The 20,898-nt window shown below is 38.5% G+C and overlaps 1 protein-coding gene across 4 annotated transcripts in view; it reads right to left on the bottom strand.

Moving 5' to 3' along the window:
* The window catches only part of SAMSN1 (SAM domain, SH3 domain and nuclear localization signals 1), a 548,989-nt gene that overhangs the window by 137,570 nt on the left and 390,521 nt on the right, over window positions 1-20,898 (bottom strand). For all 4 annotated transcript variants that reach the window (XM_062206648.1, XM_062206649.1, XM_062206654.1 and 1 more), the window contains 3 exons: window positions 11,670-11,710; window positions 7,651-7,688; window positions 5,263-5,346 (listed from right to left, as the gene is read on the bottom strand). In XM_062206648.1, the coding sequence (XP_062062632.1) occupies window positions 5,263-5,346; window positions 7,651-7,688; window positions 11,670-11,710 (163 nt within the window). The remainder of the gene's footprint in view (window positions 1-5,262; window positions 5,347-7,650; window positions 7,689-11,669; window positions 11,711-20,898) is intronic.

The raw sequence follows: 20,898 nt of genomic DNA, 5'->3' as shown, positions 1-20,898 counted from the left end.
CAGCAATTTTGGAATATGGAACTTTGGCTTTTTACTCTTCTTAATAGTTTCTGTAACTGACTTTCCCCTCTTCAAATCTGCATTACCTCTGTTCCAAAGAGACAGAGCAAGGACAAAGTCTTAATTAGAAAAATTCCTAATTTTACATTGTAAAAGTAATCTTGTAAAAAGAAAAATCCTTTTCATCCCCAACCCTATCCTAGTCATGGACAATCTGGTTTGATACAAGTCTATAAATAAACTTCTTTCTTCTCAAAAAAAATTTATGAAACTTTATAAGAAACAGAGGTTTGAAAAATTGACCAAGAGAAACCCAAGTACCAGCCATGTTACTGCTACTGCCACAGGCGCTCAGTGTTCCAGAGTCATCGCTGTGGCCTCAGAAAGGTTTTCCTTTTTTGCCATTGATTCACCCTCCAATGGCTGCGGCGGCCAGCGCGCTGTGGCTGGTGCATCGTGCTAATCTGAAGCCAGGAGCCAAGTGCTTCTCCTGGTCTCCCATGCGGGTGCAGGGCCCAAGCACTTGGGCCATCCTCCACTGCACTCCCGGGCCATAGCAGAGAGCTGGCCTGGAAGAGGGGCAACCAGGACAGAATCTGGCGCCCCGACTGGGACTAGAACCTTGGGTGCCGGCGCCACAAGGCAGAGGATTAGCCTATTGAGCCACCGTGCCGGCCTCCTATGATTAATCTTGAATTCTGTTTCAGGCATTTCATCAATCTCTTCATCTTCACATTCTAATGCTGAAATGTTCTTTTGCTCCTTTGGGGACATCATGTTGTCTTCCTTATTCTTGAATGTCTGCATTTATTTTTAGGCATTTGTGGATGTACTTGTTGGTTTTTTTCCTCTGATGGCTTTTATCTTAGGACTATGACTCTATGGCTTAGTGGAGTGTCTGCTCTTTCTGTGAATGCCCAGAGGCATGTGGTGGGTATGACTAGCAGCTCTGATAAGAGTTTCAGGGTGGCCTGAGTATCCAGTATGACACCCAATTTGGGCATGGTATAGCTCTTCTTGTTAGCAGGAAGGAGGGTATGATCAGCTATGTTGGCTTAATCACATCCTCACCTCCTCTCTTCCAAGTGATCAATGCCCAGGTGTTAGCTCACAGTGCATGCAATACTCATCTGCATTTCTGCATGAACCACACAAAGGATCTGTGCAATCCTCAAGGTTAGCACTGATCCCACTGCAATGAGTCATCTCAGGCAACCAGGGGGCTCTGAGCATGTGTAGCCACACACAGTGATTGCCCAGAAACCCAGCTACAGCCTGCATACTTTGATGCAGTCACAGAGTTACCACTGTCTCACCACACAGGGCTTCCACAGTCATGGAGTGCAGAGGATCCACTCTGCCCTGGTAGCCTGTCCTATTCATGAAGAGCCAGAGATGTTTCTGAGCCAGCTGTCTATGGATGCTCCGCCTAGGTGGTTTGATCCCCAGAATCTGTAATACGTTGAGAAGCTGGGGCACCTCATATTAATATGTGCGTACCCAGCACCCTGTCAATCCTTCAAGCCAGACTCAAAGCCATTGGGGAATGCATTTTTTTCCCTCTGGTAAAATCTCTGGATCACCTGTGTACCCAAGAGCTGCTTGCCACAGCCCTTACTCATTTCAATATGGTGCCTTCCCCCTGCTGGTTGCTAGGAGTGCACAAGAGCTTTTGCAGCTGGTATTGATGTCAGAATGGCTCCTTTTCCCAAACCATTGCCAGGTGCATGCACCTGAGTTGCTGCTGCCACTTCTGCTCTCAAGATGGCCTCTTACCCCACCAGTTCCTTGGTGTGTGCTTAAGAGCTGCAGCAGCAGCTACTGATGTACAAAATGGTACCCGCCCTCTCTCAGCTGGTTTTTAGTTGCCACTGTGGGGGGAAATATATAGAGAAAAATGTGCCCCTTTTTTTTCACTGGATTTTCAGGAATCCTGTCCCGCTTTGAACCCAGGCCAGAAGCAATGACAGTGTAGTTCACCAGGTTCTCCCTCCAGCTACATCACCAGTGACCAGGGCTGCTGCAGTCTGATGTCATCTCTCCAAAGCTGGCACTTTCTCCAGGTCTCGGCTGCTGGGGTTGTGTTTTATGTCTGTTCTCACTGCTGCACATCTGCACCTTCCACACAGATCTGTGGCGCCCTTCTTCCTCATACAGAGTTTTCATGCAGTTTTTCTAACACTCCCCTGAGCATGTACTTCCTCCACTTTTTGTTTTGTTTTGTTTTTTGTTTTTCCCTATCTTAGAGCAGTACTCACTTTCCCTATTCTGCCATCTTGGAATTCTACATTTTTGTTTTTCACAGATGCAATCTGTTTTAATAGTAGAGATGTAGGTATAGATAATTTTTTTTTCTTAAAAGAAAGAACTTGACTACAAAAACTAAAATATTTAGGCTGTTGGAACCCAACTTGTTCTGATAAATTGTTTTTTCTTAACCAACTGCCACAATCATGTTGTTGATCTATGTGAATATCTTTATAAATTAAAACATCATCCATCAATCATTCACTAAATATAGTCTAGCAAAGATTTTTCATCAGGCTTAAATGCTACTAGTATAATATGGGTCATGTAGAAAGACCATTTTTATATTGAAATTGAGGGAAATATCTGTGTGTGTGCGCTTGTGTGTGTGTTTGAGTTTGTAACATATTCTTCGGAAGTTGATATCACTCCTACTACTTATATTCCCGAAGTGTTTTCTTTTATTGAGACTGTCTTTACAATTTCATCATTAGTGTCCATTAAAATCATGGACTGTGGATGATAGCAATGATGCACTTTCCCATCTTCATCTCAATAAACTCCAGAGATGGCTTGTCTATGCACAGGCACAGTAAACCACTTTTAAGTAATGATGCAATTAACAGCTAAAAAGTAGCATTTGAAAATGAGAGAGAAATATTATGGGTTGATAAGGACGGCACTAATTACTTAGAAATATTCTGAGCCTTCCAAATGAAGCCACTACTCCCATAAAATTAGAGTCCACTTGTAGTTCTGCCTCACTCCCTGAACTATTTCTTTCAATTTATATTGGCACTAACAGCCTTGGTCTCAGGCCATCAAATTTTTCTAGCATGGCATTAATCCCTAGGAAATGTCCTGTGACTCAACTGCTGCTGCTAAAATGTCAGCTGAACTTCTTGAATACGAACTCACACATACACACACACAGAGACATGCCAAACATACATTGTCATTCAAGAAGCTGAGAAATACCAGAGCTGAGAAATGTTCTGTAAAGTTGTTTATTTTCCCTTCTCTGGCAAAGCACACTTCATCAATCAGAAACACATCACTTAAGGTCAAGATCCTTTGCTACTTTGTCAGCAAACCTTTAACAGGATTACCTGCCTAAATAAACAAACAAACAAAACACAAAGGAATCATTTCATAGAAAGGCAGTTTTAGAAAACAGAAATTTATATGTATATATATATATATTAATTTATTTGACAGGTAGAGTTATATACAGTGAGAGAGACACAGAGAGGAAGGTCTTCCTTCTGTTGGTTCTCTCCCCAAATGGTCGCTACGGCCAGTTTTGCGCCAATCCGAAGCCAGGAGCCAGGTGCTTCCTCCTGGTCTCCCATGCGTGTGCAGGGGCCCAAGCACTTGGGCCATCCTCCACTGCCTTCCTGGGCCACAGCAGAGAGCTGGACTGGAAGAGGAGCATCCGGGACTAGAACCCGGTGCCCATACGGGATGCCAGTGCCGCAGGCAGAGGATTAACCAAGTGAGCCCCGGCGACGGCCCCAGAAATTTAAGGAGGTTTATAGAAAAATTTATAATTAAAAATAATCTTAAATGAAGTTATACATTATTTACCATAGACCAATATACAGTAGTGATATCAGAGTGATCATTGATGAATGGATTCATAGATGGATAAACAAACAACTGGATGAATGAGTAACAGAACATATGGATGAATATAGCTGGTATCAATGGATGAAGACAGAGTCAAATTAAAACATAACGATTTTAAAACTTTCCCTTTGTTTTAAGTAAAATAAAATGTTTCAAATAAACCTGAAATGTTTCACTTATTTATTGCACATAAAATTTTAAATATATTAAAACCCAATTAAAATTATTAATGAAAATTAACATATTTAAAAAGATGTTTATTTTCATAAATAATTGCTTTTGAAATCTAAGCTTTGTAAAAAATGCAAAATTTGATAAGAATGTGTAATCACACTATTAAATTTAACTACGAAACTATGTTAAAATTTCCTCTGTCCAACAATATCAAAAAATCTTTTTCACTTAAGCATTATCAATAAACTCCTAAACTATCAATAACTAATTTCATTAACTATTTCTTGTCCCAAAAACCTTGTAGAGAAAACACCAAGCAAATCAGTTTCACAAGCTGTTGTTCATCTCTGTGAAATCTGAAAACTTTCTGTTTTATTCATTACCTTTCCAAAGTAAGTTTAATTAAGAAGTTATTTATTATTAATGAATTTTAAGCCTCATTGCTAATTTGCTCTACCCAGGAATTTTTAAATTATAAAAATAATGTAATTTTGTGTTGATAATAAAATTTATTTCTCCTAAATTATTTTAGTAAATCAAAATATAACAACCATTTATATATTGATGTTACATTTCCAAGGCTTTTCTATGTGTTGATTTTTATGTATTTTAAAATTCTTTGGCCGGTGCCGTGGCTCACTTGGCTAATCCTCCGCCTGCGGCGCCGGCACCCCGGGTTCTAGTCCTGGTTGGGGCGCCGGATTCTGTCCCAGTTGCTCCTCTTCCAGTGCAGCTCTCTGCTGTGGCCCAGGAGGGCAGTGGAGGATGGCCCAAGTGCTTGGGCCCTGCTCCCACATGGGAGACCAGGAGGAAGCACCTGGCTCCTGGCTTCAGATCGGCCGGCGCAGCACGCCGGCTGTAGCGGTCATTTGGGGGATGAACCAACGGAAGGAAGACCTTTCTCTCTGTCTCTCTCTCTCACTGTCTAACTCTGCCTGTCAAAAAAAAAAAAAATTACTATTTGCAATTGATTCTTCACTTTTTACTTCAACAGGCAACTTAATTATATTTCACTTCCTTTTCGTGTGTGTATGTGTGTGTGCTTGATTTATTATGATATATTCCATTCTACCTTCTTTTTTCCTTTTTTCTTTTTAAGTAGACCACAATGCCCTGTTTATTTTAAATGGTGAAAGATGTAAATTTTTCTTACCTGCCCTTTAAACTACTTTGAGAAAATGCAGAGTCAGCTAAACTAAATTTAGCAATTACCTTTTAGCTGACAGGGCCTTTTGATGTGGGAATCATTTTCAGGTTTGCTGGGTTCCTGCCAGATTATGTCATTCACAGTTTTTCCTTGTAAAGTAAAGCAGAGGATTGGTTAGCATAATTCACAGCTACATTTAAAATCAAAACAAATTCAGCACATGATTGCAACTTGGTAAATGATATTTTACGAGTGCGCTGTGGCCTGTTCTGGGGAATTCTGGTCCCCAATGGCCAATCCCTAATGGCCTGTGCACTAACATAAGCACCTGTGCATATATGGTAGCATGCTGTCACCCAAATGTCTTTTGATAAATTATGATTACACTATTCTTGGGAGTTTTCTTGAATTCATTATCATTTATTTTATGCATAAATTTAGGTGTCTCTGTCTTCCCAACTTCAATCATTTTTAAGGCAATCTTAGAGGGAATATTGAGCTGTGGTAGCTCTAAGAAACTGTTAAGATTCTTGAATGAAAAGACTCTGATTTGCCTTGTCCTCTCAACAGTTAAAGTATTAGGGGCTGGACATGTGGAGAAATGACTGCATTAAATGAAAAACTGGAATCCTTCCTAATCTACTTATCGATTATTAATCATTCTACATTTTGTACACCCATAACGCAAATTTGCAACAGGGCAGACAAAGTGTAGCACAGAAAGAAGCTCCAGTTTTTGTATTATTTTTAAAGTCCCTATTTTCTCTTATGTATTGACTATGGAAAAGGCAGTTGGTTCTCAAAAACTGTTAGGATAGAAACATTAGTGGTCATATATGCGCAAGTGGAAAAGACTGCTATCAGAATAGATCTAGATGGAAAAGATAAATTTGCCCTACTTCCTTTTATTTAAGAATATGCATTATTCAAATCAGGCCTGTTATTCAAAATAGTTGATATTTAGGGCTCTCAGGACCCTGAATAAGGAGATAGGAGTCAGCCTCTGGAGATGCCATTGTCAAAGGGATATCAACCCTGAATAAAACAGGATCTCCTTAGAAGACGTATTCATTGTGCATTATCATCTTGGTCATAATGAGGTCTTTAGATCCTACTTGGAAATTGGTTTTGAAAAGAGAAAAAAAAAATGAGCTCTCCTAATCTCTGTTGAAGAGAAGCAAAGGAGAAAGTATACACACAAATTTGACCACTGAATAAAGCAATGAATTATTGACTAAATAATACAAAAGTTTTGCCACTGCAAATGCTTGGTAATTACTGACTCCCTATATTATGTAAAAGAAAGAGAAAGATAACCCACTAACTTTCTAAATATTATTAATAGAATTAAAATGATTCAAACTACTTGCCTTTATTTTTGCTATGGGAATTATAACCACTGAAGAGCAAATCTGCTGTGTACAATGCTATGAAAGAGTCTTTTAAAATAAAACCATTTTCTGTTTCTTTTTTAATGACATCCGCATTCATAGATCTGAAAAAAATCTCTAAAAGGCCACCTTGACCATGGACCAGCTAAGCTAAATGTGGAAAGCTAGAAGATAATCAGCCAATAAGCCAGCAAAGAGAATTATTCTTTTTAAATAAAAGAGGCAATTATTTTAAATATATTAATGATTTCTTTGTCTTGGCCATTTAAAATTAAAATGGAGGCACATTTCTTTTTAAAATTTTTTCTATAGGGGTCAGTGCTGTGGTATAGCTGGTTAAGCCACCGTCTGCAGCACCAGCATCCCATAGGGGCGCCAGTTAGAGTCTCAACTGCTCAGCTTTGATCCACCTCCCTGCTAACGTGTCTGGGAAAGCAGTGAAGGATGACTTTAGTGCTTGGGCCCCTGAGCCCATGTGAAAGACCCAGAAGAAGCAGCTGGCTTTGGCCTAGCCCAGCCCTGGCCCACTTTGTCTCTCCTTCTCTCGCTGTAACTCTGACATCAAATAAATAAATACATCTTTTATTTTTTAATTGCTCTATAGAATTCAAAGATAATGCAACATGACCTTCATTAATCAACTGTGGTTGCTATATGGTGGTAACTGAAGAAAGGAACTTTTTAAAAAGATGCATTTATTTATTTGAAAGATGGACAGGCAGAGAGAATGCTGGATCGGCAGAGGAAGACATCCTGCATCATTCCCAAATATCTCCAATAGCCAGGGCTGGACCAGGCTGAAGCCAGGTGCCAGGAACTCCATCTCCTTTGTGTGTTTCCCACATGGGCATCAGGAACTCAAGCCCTTGGGTTACCATCTGCTGCCTCCCAGGTGCACCAGCAGGCAGCTGGATCAGATCAGAAGCAGAGCAACCAGGACTCGAACCTGGCACTACAACATGGGATGAGGGAACTCCAAGAGGCAGCCCAATCTCCTGCCCTGGAAAAGAACTTTCAGGAAATAATGCATCATTTACTCAAGAAATCTTATGAATAACTTACCAAATATTTTATTTTCAGAACTACATTTTCGGAATGACCTAGAAGAACAAAACAGAAAGAGATATTTAAGTCCAGATTTAATAAGATACATTATAATCAAGCAGAAATTAAAATGTGTGCAAGGCCTTTGAGAGCAGGAATAAATTCTACGTCAAACTAAGGTCACCCCATGGTCTTGAATTTTCCTGATCTTACGTGGTAAATTACAGCTAACACAATTGCAACCTTGATCAGGAAATTTCCAAGCAATATGGGGAAATGAATATTCATAGAACCTGAAAATGAAAAGAGTAGGCATTTCTACCTGAATATATCTCAGAATAACCAAAGTATTAGTGGGGGGAAGTTCTTTTCCAAACACAGTCATTCCTTACTTTTGTCAGGGGATTGGTTCAGGGAACTCTCTCTCACCCAACTTGAAAATCTGATAGCAATGGAGTCCTTTATACAAATGGCAGAGTATTTGCATATAACCTATACACATCCTTCTGCATGTTTTAAACCAAAGCTAGCTTATTTATAATACCTGAAAATGCTGTACAAACAGTTATACTATATTTAGCGAATAATGACAAGACAAAAATCTGCAAGTGCTCAGTACAGACAGTATATTTTCAAATATGTTTGATCGGTGGTTGGTTGAATACATAGATACTGAACTGTGGATACAGAGGGGAATGGTAATTCTGTTTAATAAATAAAAAACGATACAAGTTGATACAGCTCTTACATAGTCTCTAATAAAACAATAGAATGAAATAGTCACCAATTACTGTAGAGCTTTTAGTTGAAAGTTATTCTGGATGAATCACTATGATACCACTGGAACCCACTGAGCAATATCACTGTCAGAAAAGTAGGGGTTCCCAGACATGTGGATTACAGTGTGATGGAACAGGGAGTATGCTATCACTTAAGTCCTACTTTTAAAAGTATACGTAAAGCTTCAATCCTGAAACTTAAGTTTTAGCTAAAAATTTTCAGAAAATAAAGTACAGAAGAATCTGACTTTTATAAATATTAGAATGATTCAATCAGCTTAATTAAAAGTTATAGGAAATTCCTAAGGACACGTAACCCGGTTTCTTTTACAAATAAATGGAAAAACTTATAAATTAGGAGACATGAACTGAATGAATTGCATAGAGCTTGTTTGGCTCCTGATTCAGACATACCAACTCTAAAAAAGCACTTCAGGCTATCTGAGATATTTTAACCCTGTCTATTTGCTAATATTATGCCATTTCTTTTATTTTGTTCTAGTGCAATAGAGATATTGTTGTTATGCTTTAAAAAACACAGGTCTTTTTTTATAATGATATTTGCTGCAGCATGAAATTTGCTTTATAAAAACCAAACCCAGTGGTGGTGGGGGTGTGAGAAGTAGAATGGCTAGAGATGAAATCAGATTAGCTATAGATGGATACTCAGGCTTGGCAATGTGAGTTCATCATCATTTCTTCTTTGCAATAAGGACTGAAAATGTCCATAATGGAATGTGTAAAACTCAAACAGAGGGCTGGCGCAGCAGCTCAATAGGCTAATCCTCCACCTTGCGGCGCCGGCACACCAGGTTCTAGTCCCGGGTGGGGCACCGGATTCTATCCCTGTTGCTCCTCTTCCAGTCCAGCTCTCTGCTGTGGCCTGGGAGTGCAGTGGAGGATGGCCCAAGTGCTTGGGCCCTGCACCCCATGGGAGACCAGGAGAAGCACCTGGATCCTGCCTTAGGATCAGCGAGGTGCACCGGCTGCAGCGCACCAGCCGTGGCAGCCATCGGAGGGTGAACCAACGGCAAAGGAAGACCTTTCTCTCTGTCTCTCTCTCTCACTGTCCACTCTGCCTGTCAAAAAAAAAAAAAAAAAAAAAAAAAAAAAAACCTCTAACAGAGGATGGGACTATGCATGCCTGACCTGGTGAATCTGTGAAATCTGTGAATCAGTTCAGCAGTGGGGTTACACACATAGGCTGTACATATTAACTTACTTTGTTTTTTTGTTTGTTTGTTTTTTTTGTTTTTTTTAACCTTTATTTAATGAATATAAATTTCCAATGTACAGCTTATGGATTACAATGGCTTCCCCCGCCCATGACTTCCCTCCCACCCGTAACCCTCCCCTCTCCTGCTCCCTCGCCCCTTCCATTCACATCAAGATTCATTTTCAATTATCTTTATATACAGAAGATCAGTCTAGTATATATTAAGTAAAGATTTCAACAGTTTGCCCCCACATAGCAACACAAAGTGAAACATACTGTTTGAGTACTAGTTATAGCATTAAATCACAATGAACAGCACATTAAGGACAGAGATCCTACATGAGGAGTAAGTACACAGTGACTCCTGTTGTTGACCCAACAAATTGACACTCTAGTTTATGGCGCCAGTAACCACCCTAGGCTGTTGTCATGAGTTGCCAAGGCTATGGAAGCCTTCCAAGTTCGCTGACTCTGATCATATTTAGACAAGGTCATAAAAGACAGGGTGAGGATAGTACATATTAACTTACTTTGTTATGATAGCTTATGTCTTTGCCACTATGGATATACAATAGTCATGAAAGTAAAGCTAATTCCCCTTTTTTATAAAGTCAGAGTTTTAAGCAGAAACCTGCATATATAAATTTGCTTTTTCTCTTAGCCATTTTTGTTTTTTAACATAAATAACAGCTTCATTAATAGAATGTTCTCTTTAATATAAAAGCTTATAAAATAATTAAATTATATGAAATTATAACTATGAGATAATTTTAAGTAAAATAAACTTGCAAAATAGGACCTTTGTTTAAAAATCGCATACATATGCTTATTTGTACAAAATTCTCAGCATATAACAAGACTCTTCTCCTCTCCCAAATAAGCTGTTCATAACAAAAACGTGAGGTAAGTAATTAACAATGTGAAATGCTATTCCCCTCGGTAGAGTTGTGAACAAAAGCAGTTGAAGAATTCAAAGGAGACTTCAGTTTTATTTGAATCAGTTGAGATCCTGAGAGCACCTCAATTGATTTGGTTCCTTTTGGAAATCCCACCAGCATGAAGCACTCTCCCTTTAATTCATTCTCCTTCTTCCACTCCATATTTTGGGGAACCTCAGATCTGTGGAAATGTCAGGTAACCCAATGCTTGCAAGTTCAGTACAGTATTTGACTTGGAAGTAGTGAATTCTTTATCTTTGCACAGGATAAACATCTACATAGGTGGATTGATGAGATGAGCCCTGCCAAAATCCCTTCTTTATTCAAACTCATGCTTAAAGTGTTACAGTTTAAGCAGTTAACTTTGTCTAGAATACAACTACCATTGCCTGGTAGGCAACCTAAGCTATTAATCACCTAATTGCCTACTTAAAATGGAAGGCTTTTATTTCCTTAGTGGGGTAAAAGCTTTGAGGTGGACAGGTAGGAAAGAATAAGAAAGCAGAAAGCAAAGATTGTTGAGAGAAAGGACAACGTGAGAGAATTTCTCATGGTTGACAATTTGGTTTCAGACCAGTCTAGGGTATAAGGAAGCCATTCTTCTGTATCACCAGCAAGCAATCTGGAAATTTCCCCCCACAAACCAACTTCCTGCCCCTATGCATTTCCTGCTTACAGCTTAAAATTCCATTAACTTAAGCAACATGTGTATGTCACGTCCTCTGGTAGCTACATGTGCTGACTGTAAAGCCAGGCCTGACCTGAATAACCCACACCTCCCCGCAAACATTTTTATTTGGATTTGAGACTTCAGAAGATTAATAGGTTCTGCTAGGAACGAGGCTCCCCTTTTAATCTGAGCTTAGTTTAAACACATTTCTTCTTCTTCTGAAAATTTAATTTTTGCATCCTTGGGTAAACAAATGTCACAACACAGGTTTCCAATGCATCAGCATAAACAGGAAAATGTCACAGGGTAATACACAACTAGGTTTGTACATAGCAGATTTTTTTTAACCCTCTGGCAGGAAGCTTGCCACAATCTGCATGTTCAACATTATAAAACTAAGAGAACATGAAGTTTACTAGGTAAATTTGACTTACTTTCTCCTGTTTGGTTTTGCATTCTCAAAATTAGAAATTTCCTGTAAAATAAATAATGTGAAATTAAGTAAAGCTAAACCAAGAAATCAAAATGAGAATTCAAGCACAGTTATTCTTAGCATTTAACCCAAGGGAAGTGCATTTGCCTTTTCCTAGTGAAAAGATTAGGGTTTTCCCCCATGTGGTTCTATGTATCACAGCATCTTAACTCAAGTCTTTTGTTTATTTCTCCTTTTGTGTATAACTTTGAGAAAGTTAAGATGCGTCCTTTTAAAAATAGGTTTTATGCCTTATTAGAAGCCCTTGACAGTTTTCTTTTTTAAAAAGTCTTTTGAACAAAATATTTGCAATTAAATCCTTACAACTTCAACTTTCTATTCCCCATCAATCCACCAAAAACCAAAGGAGAACTACACATCAGAGCATTTAATATCATATAATACTTTCTTTTCCAAAAGATGGAAAATAGCTGTTATATTGAAATGTGTCTGTGATCCACTGACTTTTTTTTTTTTTTGAGAGGAGAGGAGGGAGAGAGAGAGAGATACTGAATGTTGTATAAAATACCATAGACTTTTGGAGAAAGAATATGCCACATCTTTCACCACCTTGAAAAAGTTTAAACTGCCTAAGGCACTTTTTGTTTAAGGATTTATTTATTTGAAAGGCAGAATGAAAGAGAATAGAAAAGATAGCAAGAGATCATCCACCTTCTGATTCAATCCCCAAATGCCTGCAATAGGCAGAGCTGGGTCAGGTAGAGGACAGGAGCCAAGAACTCAAACAAAATCTCCTGTGTGGATGACACCATTATCTGCCGCCTCCCAGGAACGTTAGCAGGAAGCTGGATTGGGAGTGTTGAGTAGCTGGACTCATAAGCACTCTGATGTGAAATGTAGGCATAGCCCACTGCACCACAATGCCCACACCACCTTGTTATCTTTAAAAACCCTTTAGATTCTCTCTTTACCTGCTCCTTTATTTAAAAGACACTTCCTGAACAGCTACTACATGATACACAATGGATCATGTTCTGGAAGGATTTAACTGAAATGGTAGGAATGTGAATACAATGCATGCTCAAGGAGGAAAACTTGAAATCTCTGTTTTCTCAGTTGTTGGATGAGCTTTACCAAAACCTGTAACACTGGAAAAAATCAGTCCTTGAACTTGAGAAACAAGTTCTGCCAAGTTTGAAATGTCTGTGAATCACCCAGAGGAAAGTATCTGAGGGTGGGAGAGGGATAAAGATGTGGGAGAAAGAACCAAGCCTTGGGACAAGCACTGTGGCACATTCACACCCTGCCACCCAAGTAGGGGACCAAGATGGAGTTATAGACTTCTGGCTTTGTCCTGGCCCAGTACCAGCTGTTGTGCCATTTGGGGAATGAACCAGTGGTTGGAAAAAGATTCTCTCTCTCTCCCTCTGTAACTTGCCTTTCAAAGAAATAAGTCTTAAACAAATGAAAACCAAGCCCTGAGGTGAGCAGCAAACAGGCCTTCAAACAATTTATGATCAGACTGACCACTCCTTCAATCCTCCATACTTTGTCTACCCAGTGTCTTTTGATGAAGTTACTGATGTCTTGATCCAAGTATCTTCAAACCTCATCCCAGGCTGTTTTCCTCACACTGTCATTTAACTAGCTTTGTGTTGGTCATCAAGACAGAGCATGGCTGTCCGCCTTTTGGTTTTCCTATTTTATGTATTTAGAATCTTCTAGAAAGGCAAAAACTTCAGGGTCCCACAACCTGTGCATTCTGAGAAAATTATGTCCCAATAGTTACAATCAGTCATCCTGAGTCTCATTAATTTGTAATATGGGTTTAGATAAACTTGCCAAGATTACAGTTATTGGATTCTTCAAAATAGATTCTCTCTCTTGTGAGAACAGAGAGAAGGGGTCCAATCTAGTGTTAGTCCATAATAAAAGTAGATTTGCAAGAAGCTAGATAGGAAACATTAGATACCCTTTGTATTTTTATCATTTGGATCATAGCACTTTAAAACATTATTTATTTTATTTATTTGCTAGATAGAGGGATTGGGAGCTCCTATCTGCTGGTTCACTTCACAAATGACTGAGAGTTGTGAAGTCAAACCAGGTCTTCCACATGGGTAGGAGGAATCCATCACTAGAGAGCTGAGCTGACTTGAACTTGAGTTCTCAGATACAGAATGTGGGCGCCCAATGTGCATCTAAACCACTGTACCAAATAATCACCCTCTACTCACAGTATGTTTGAGTCAACTTCTCAATATCTCACTATCTTTGCTATGTTATCAAACAGATGAGATGCAAATGGTTCACAAGATATATGAGCACTAACGCAGTTATGGAATTACAGAGAGGACATGCCATTTAAGCAGTCTCCTGCTTCAAACTTGGGCAAAACTTTGTTAATGCTTATAGACTGGTGTTAGTCCCACAGAGCAAGTTAAATACTTGTGACTGCTGATTGTGGTGAAAGGGACACAGTTAGCTTCTGCATTGAAGTTAAAAAACACCTGCACTAAGACCACAGATAGAGATTAGTTATTTTTAGGACATATCACAGCATTCTCTAAGAACTATCTACTTTGTTCTGATTTACTGAAATCAGGATAATCTAATTGTTTGCTGTCATGAATTAGTTTAAATTCAGGGTCTTTTGTTAACATTTTTTTTCTTACAATGAACATTTTAGAAAATTTTTTGAGCTGAAACTGCTTTTTTAGCCCCTGTAATGGTGAAAGAGTTAATGTAGTTCTCCTTAGGCAACCTACTTCCTACAAATTTAGGGAGAGTCAAGCACATTAAATGTGGGTCTGAAGTGTGATTATACCAGCAAAAGGGATTACTTAGACAGGGCAACATAGACTTAATTAGAATCACAGGTCTGTTCCCTGGGTGTTGCCTAGTTGTAGATTGCCACTGAACTGGTTAAGCAATTTTTAGTACTGCTTGTACCAGTCTCAAAACAGCTGTGGAAAATATAAACTGCTTTCATTTCTTATTTCTGCTTACATAAGCAGACCGTCACATACTTGGAGTTTAGACTTTGGGTTCTTCATTCCTAGAGGGGAAAGTCAAAGAAAGACTACATACAGCTTCATTTTTAGAACTACAGCTGTGTGTGTGTGTGTGTGTGTGTGAGAGAGAGAGAGAGAGAGAGAGAGAGAGATTCTGAACTCTAAAAGGAAGGTACTTCTTCAGAGAGTCAGCAAAATCATTCTGTCTAGTCCACTAATTTGACATTTGCTATAAATACCAGGTAAAATTTACTCCTAAAATTTATTTCATTATCCCCTAAATAAGTGCTAATCATCGGTCTTACCTTCCATTCACTAGGGAATCTGTGACTTAATTTAATTTTTATGACTGGCATTTGTTAAGAAAATTAAAAAACGAGATGTAGGCAAGCGACTATGCACTGGCCGGTAGAAACTTAAGAATCTGTCCACTGTGTGTTATTTTTAAGGTGAATGAAGGTAGGCTCCAGGAGCAAAGTATTTCCACATAACTATGAATCTAGGTCAAATAAAAGTACATGTAAATGAAGAGAAGACACCACTTAAAGAAGAGATACATCTTAGACATCAAATGCCGCATTTCTATTTTCATGTGCTGGGTACAGATGACTGTCCTTTGGGGTTGAGGCTCTTGTGTGCCTATTTCTTGCAGTATTGGTTTTTAAATCATTCAAATCACAAAGTCAAAAGAAAAAGGAAGTGAATATGTTAGGAGTTGTTGGCTGGCCAATGGAAATGTGGAAGTTGTTTCTTCACCAGAGAAAAATGACTGACTATAATTGATGGTGTAAATCCCATGGTGAGTTTTTCACACTGTGGAATTAACACAATCTACCTTTGATTTGCAAATGCATAAACTGAGGCTCAAAATGATAACTGACTTATGTATTGCAATGCATTATAATGCTTTATTTTATTAAATATACATTGCTTTTTTGTTCTAATGTATTCCTTTGGAATTATACAATTCATTCATTCCTACTTTTACAATTAATTAAAAATAATTATTGAGCATCTACTATATAACCAGACACTATTTTAAGGGAGAAAAGATTTCTTCTCTTACCCATTATACAAGGTTCAAGGTTGAAACTCCTACAACAAAGCCAGATTAACAAGAGAAAAGCATATAAATTTACTTAATAAAAATTTTATGTGGCACAAGAGCCCTCAGAAATGAAGACCCAATGACCTAGGAAAAATTGTGTATTTTTATGAACTGTTGTGCAGACGAATGATTGGAGGACAAGAGGATATGACCCAGTGGTCATAAACTGGGAGGAATTTAACAGGGTCTTTTGTTCAGATTCTTCTTGGCCTCTCTGTGTGACATGCCTTTCCTCCAGGTACAAGGCAGGATACTTGTCACCTGAGGGTCTTCAAGAGAGGAGGGGAGAAGTTCAGAGAGTGACCTCCTTGGGTTTTATGGCCTGCTACAGGGATGAAGGACCAAGGGTACTTTTTTAATTATTAACCTGTAATACATATACATGTTATAGGATACAGTATGACATTTCAACACAAATAAAGCATAAATTGATCAAATGTGGCAATTAGCCTTTCTATTTGTTCAATTTTTCTTTATGCTTAGAGACTACTAGCTCCCTCCTTCCAGCTCATTTTACATTTTATAATATATTGTTGTGGATGGCAGTTAGAACATGGGAAATTCTAATGCCTACGGTTTGCTTCTGGAGAGCAAAAGGCAAAGGGAGTTCCAGTTTCCTGCTCCTCCCACAGCAGGAAAGAGGAGGCAGAAGAACAGAGCCAACTTCCTCATTCTGTGTTGGTTTTTTTCTCAGTTTCTTTCAGCCTAAGAAACTCAGCATGTCAAGGTTCCATATTTTGAGGTAGGGTTCCCTGCACATTTTCAGGTACGAAGAAACTCAAGCAGTCTTTCAATTTTCTGATTCCAGAGTCCTATTGGATTTATTAGCTTTGAAATGTAAATGAGCTAACCTTCATAAAATCCTTACCTGGTGCCAAATACATTAAAGATCCCCATGGATGATGTGACTTCTCATTAAGTGCAGTACTCATGAATAGTTATGAAGAATTCTGATACTGAAGTAAGAATTGAACATAAACATAGACGCACATGTATACATGGTTCGTACATATAACTTCCCATTCAAATAAGTAACTCACTTCTTATTTCGTTCTCTTGCAAAAATGAAGATTATTCACTTGTTTGACTAAAATGATTTTTATTAATATTGAAATCCACTGATTCCAACAATAGCACATCCAAACTGAATGAGTGTGTTTCTGGGCATTTTTTAGCTTTTTATGCTCAACAAAGTTCCTACAGATATTTGAAAGGGGCATAGCAATTAACAGAAGTTTCTTTAAAGAATTCTAATAGACATTTTTCAAAGAGAATGATTATACTCCTTAAAAGTTAAAAAACAAAAGCAGACGGATTTGGCATGTAAAGCTACTAAAGAGATGAAAAACTATATATCCATGTATCAGCTCTGTCCACAATACAAAGGAGAGATTTATATGGTGGTATAACTAATGATCAAAGAGGTAGAAGAGTTCTATCACACATTGGCCCCTCTGCCTTGCCTTTATACCTGATTGCAAAAGTGTGGGGGAAAATGTCATGTCGGAGAAGTCTCCTGAGTTATAGACCAGACCACATGGCAAAGGGGAGTGCTGGTAAGTAAACATAGTTGAGTTCACCTGGTTAAAGGAAATCTGTTAAGAATGGCAAGTCTTGAATCCTTTCCCTATCCTAATTGATTGATTTTAGACATTTACAGAACAATAATGACAGATAAACCATGAAGAATCAACTACAGTTCTAAATACTTGATGTGTAATAAGTCATTTAATCCCACAACGATTCTGTGAAGGTGATACTGCTACAGTACTTGCCATTTATAAATGAGTAAACAGAGGCAGGGGGAAGTAGTTATTCTTGTCTAAGTCCATAAAACTAGTAAGCGGTAAAACTGTGATTGTATGGGAGTGCCTTCACTTCTTCACAAGAGTATGTCTGTGCTGACAACATAGGTTCAAAGTCTACTTCTCATCTAACGATTTCAAAAATAAGCCCTCTTTGCCCCAAGTGAGATCAGAAATGAAAATGCAGAGAAAATGCAACATCATATGTCCCCAAAAACCAACAACTCAGAAAGCACACCCTTCTAGAAGCATTAACACTGATAATTTAGTACTATTTGAAGACAAGGGTGTAGACTGCATATTGATGTGTTTGAAAAGCATTACTCTTTCTGTGACTGCTATCATCATTATCAAAGAATGTCCAGTAATTTATGACCAAGCATTTAATTAAAAGTGGTCACTGGAGGAACTAATGAATTCAGATGAAAGTCTGTACGCTAGAGGTCCCAGTATATCACTATAATACTTTTATGGTTCTCAGAGAAAATAGATTTCATCCTCTCATGAGAATGCAACCAAGATGAAAAAGCAATGGTCAGCTCATTTGCATGGGAAAAGTAGACTTTCTCACCAGCATGAGCAATAACAACCCTATATACCTAATGAACTCTGATTTCCCTAGCAGGGTGGTATATAGCATGGCCCCTCACCTCAGGGCAGATTGTAGTTGCAGTACCTAGACAACATACATAGTGACCATATCTAATCCATCAGGGATAGAGCTCTAAATTGCTTGTGAATTTTACCATCTCTCTATTGGTGTGCCAAGTGAGCTTTCTCTTAATCCTGAAGTAACACACTCTTCTCACAGCACTATAAACATCCAGGATGGCAAAACAGGTCATCTAGGAAACGGTTATTTGCATCATAAAGGAGTCTTTCTTTTCAAAAAAAAAAATTCATTCTAGATTTCTTGAAACAGAAAGGAAAAGAACAGTTACTAAGTTTCATGCTTCCTGCCACTTACTTATTTTTGAGATCCTCATAGCCCCAGTGGAACATGAGAAAGCCAAACACCCTTGGAAGATGAGTGCTAGGAAATAAGATGGGCAAAAATACCAACTTTCATCTTTACAATGGAAAAGCACTGAACCAGCACTCTAGAATCTGGCTTGCTTTCCAAAGGCTGCTACTAAACTGGAAAATGTCCAACAACTCTCTCTGAGCCTCAGTCAGGCCTCCACATCTATCGAAATGAAGTTGATGAACAAGAGCTTTAAAGCCTCTTCCAGTAGAAACATTCCATGGTGCCTGATCTATCCAAAGTCAGTAGAGCTGACAAAAGCTTTTAAGAGAAATTGAAAGCAGGAATGTGCTTTTTCTGCTTTACAGCTTTTTCTTTAAAGCATGATTAAAGAGATACCATGGCTTTCATTAGATTCAATTAGTAATTGTATCATAAGCCTGGGAAGTAAAAAAGAGAATAGGGCATAATTAACCTTAATCTATTGATTTCATTTTATTTTAACATAAGTCTCTATTTATGGGAGGAAACTAATTAAAACCACCAGAAAGTGTTCACATATGAATTGGTGGCAGAAGAATAGCTGTATGTGATTGTAGATACAATGGGAAAAATTAAAAATGAAAGAAAATTGCAGTCTTTCTAATGAGCGTAATCCATTTTATAAGTGGGCTTGTTATGAGTCATTTGACAATCTAGAAATGCAGAAAAGGATCACACGCGCTGTTCTGACACTGACTCCTCTCGTTCATAATTTCATGAAGACCTAACTGATGGGATGCCGTTGTTAATCTCACTGTCTCTCCTTAGTGTCTATGTTATTAATAGCTCTGTCAATGCTGGTGCTAATACAGAGACAGAACAAAAAACTCCCAGTGTTCACAGTTTGGAGCCAACTAAGAAATGCGGTTAAGTGGTTAGAATACCAACCTGCAAGTCACCTATCCTGATTTACTCACCTATTCTAAGATGATACGCCACACTTCCATGTGTCTGTTTATTCATTTTAAACAAATTAAACTCTAAGCTTTTAAAGGCCTTTTGTGAAAGGTACTAGGACACTGGGTAGTGATAATGTATTAGACACCTTTCACCATTTTCAACCTTAGGTTTTCATTTTAAAGTCGCTGGCCACAACACTGGCAACACAAATGGCTCAATTTCCAAGCCAATTCCCTGCTAATGGCCTGGGAAAGCAGCAGTATATGGTTTAAGTGTCTGGGTCCCTGACACCCACAAGGGAGACCTGTGAGAAGCTTCTGGCTCCTGACTTTGGCCTGGTCCACTCCAGGCCAAGCCCTGGCCATTGCAGCCATCTGAGGAGTGAACCAGCAGACGAAGATCCTCTCTCTCCCTCTCTTTCTCTAACTCTTTAAAAAATAAAATCTTTAAAAAAATATAATTCAGCCTAAATCTCAACCTCACCATCTCCTTGGCACTTCCATCTTTAAACTACAAACCACAGCAGGGCTAAAAACTATTGGTGATAATTTACTTTGTGTCAGCCACCATGTTAATACTGCGAAATACATCATCATTTCTAGTCCTACAGGATGACGAAGAGGTAACAAAAAGTTTTTTCATTTTAGAGAAGGAATAGGGGCTTAAAGAGTTAAGGAATTTGTCTAAGAACACATAGCTGACAACTTTCAAAGCTGAACTTTTTGTTTACTTCCTCAAATTTTGTGCTCCCAATTAAAACATTGTTATTTTTTGGAATTTCTTCTGAGAATTCTTATTGAGGTTAAGTTTGATACTCATAATTACAAAATTTCTTAAATTATTCTCTAGATGTTTTGGGTATATGAGGGTATTTCAAAAAGTTCATGGGAAACAGAATTCAAAGTTTATATTGTATAACATTTTGTGAAATCTATGTATAGTTTTGTTTTTATTTTATTTTTATTTTTTGACAGGCAAAGTTAGAGAGAGAGACAGAGAGAAAGGTCTTCCTTCTGTTGGTTCTCTCCCCAAATGGTCGCTACGGCCAGTGCACTGCGCCAATCCAAAGCCAGGAGCCAGGTGCTGTCTCCTGGTCTCCCATGCGGGTGCAGGGCTCAAGCACTTGAGCCATCCTCCACTGCACTCCCGGGCCACAGCAGAGAGCTGGACTGGAAGAGGAGCAATCGGGACTAGAACCCGGCACCCATATGGATTGCCGGTGCCGCAGGTGGAAGATTAACCAAGTGAGCCATGGCACCAGCCCTATGTATAGTTTTTTATAGTACACACTTTCCATTAAGTTTATTCCATGAATCTTTCAATGATTTAAAAAAATTTGCACCAAAATAAATTTTTAAATTAACTGCATTCTTCATGAAATTTTTGAATGACTCTGA

This window comes from Lepus europaeus, chromosome 2, assembly GCF_033115175.1.
Source record: "Lepus europaeus isolate LE1 chromosome 2, mLepTim1.pri, whole genome shotgun sequence".
Taxonomy (NCBI): Eukaryota; Metazoa; Chordata; class Mammalia; order Lagomorpha; family Leporidae; genus Lepus; species Lepus europaeus.
This window is presented reverse-complemented; position numbering and strand designations above follow the sequence as displayed.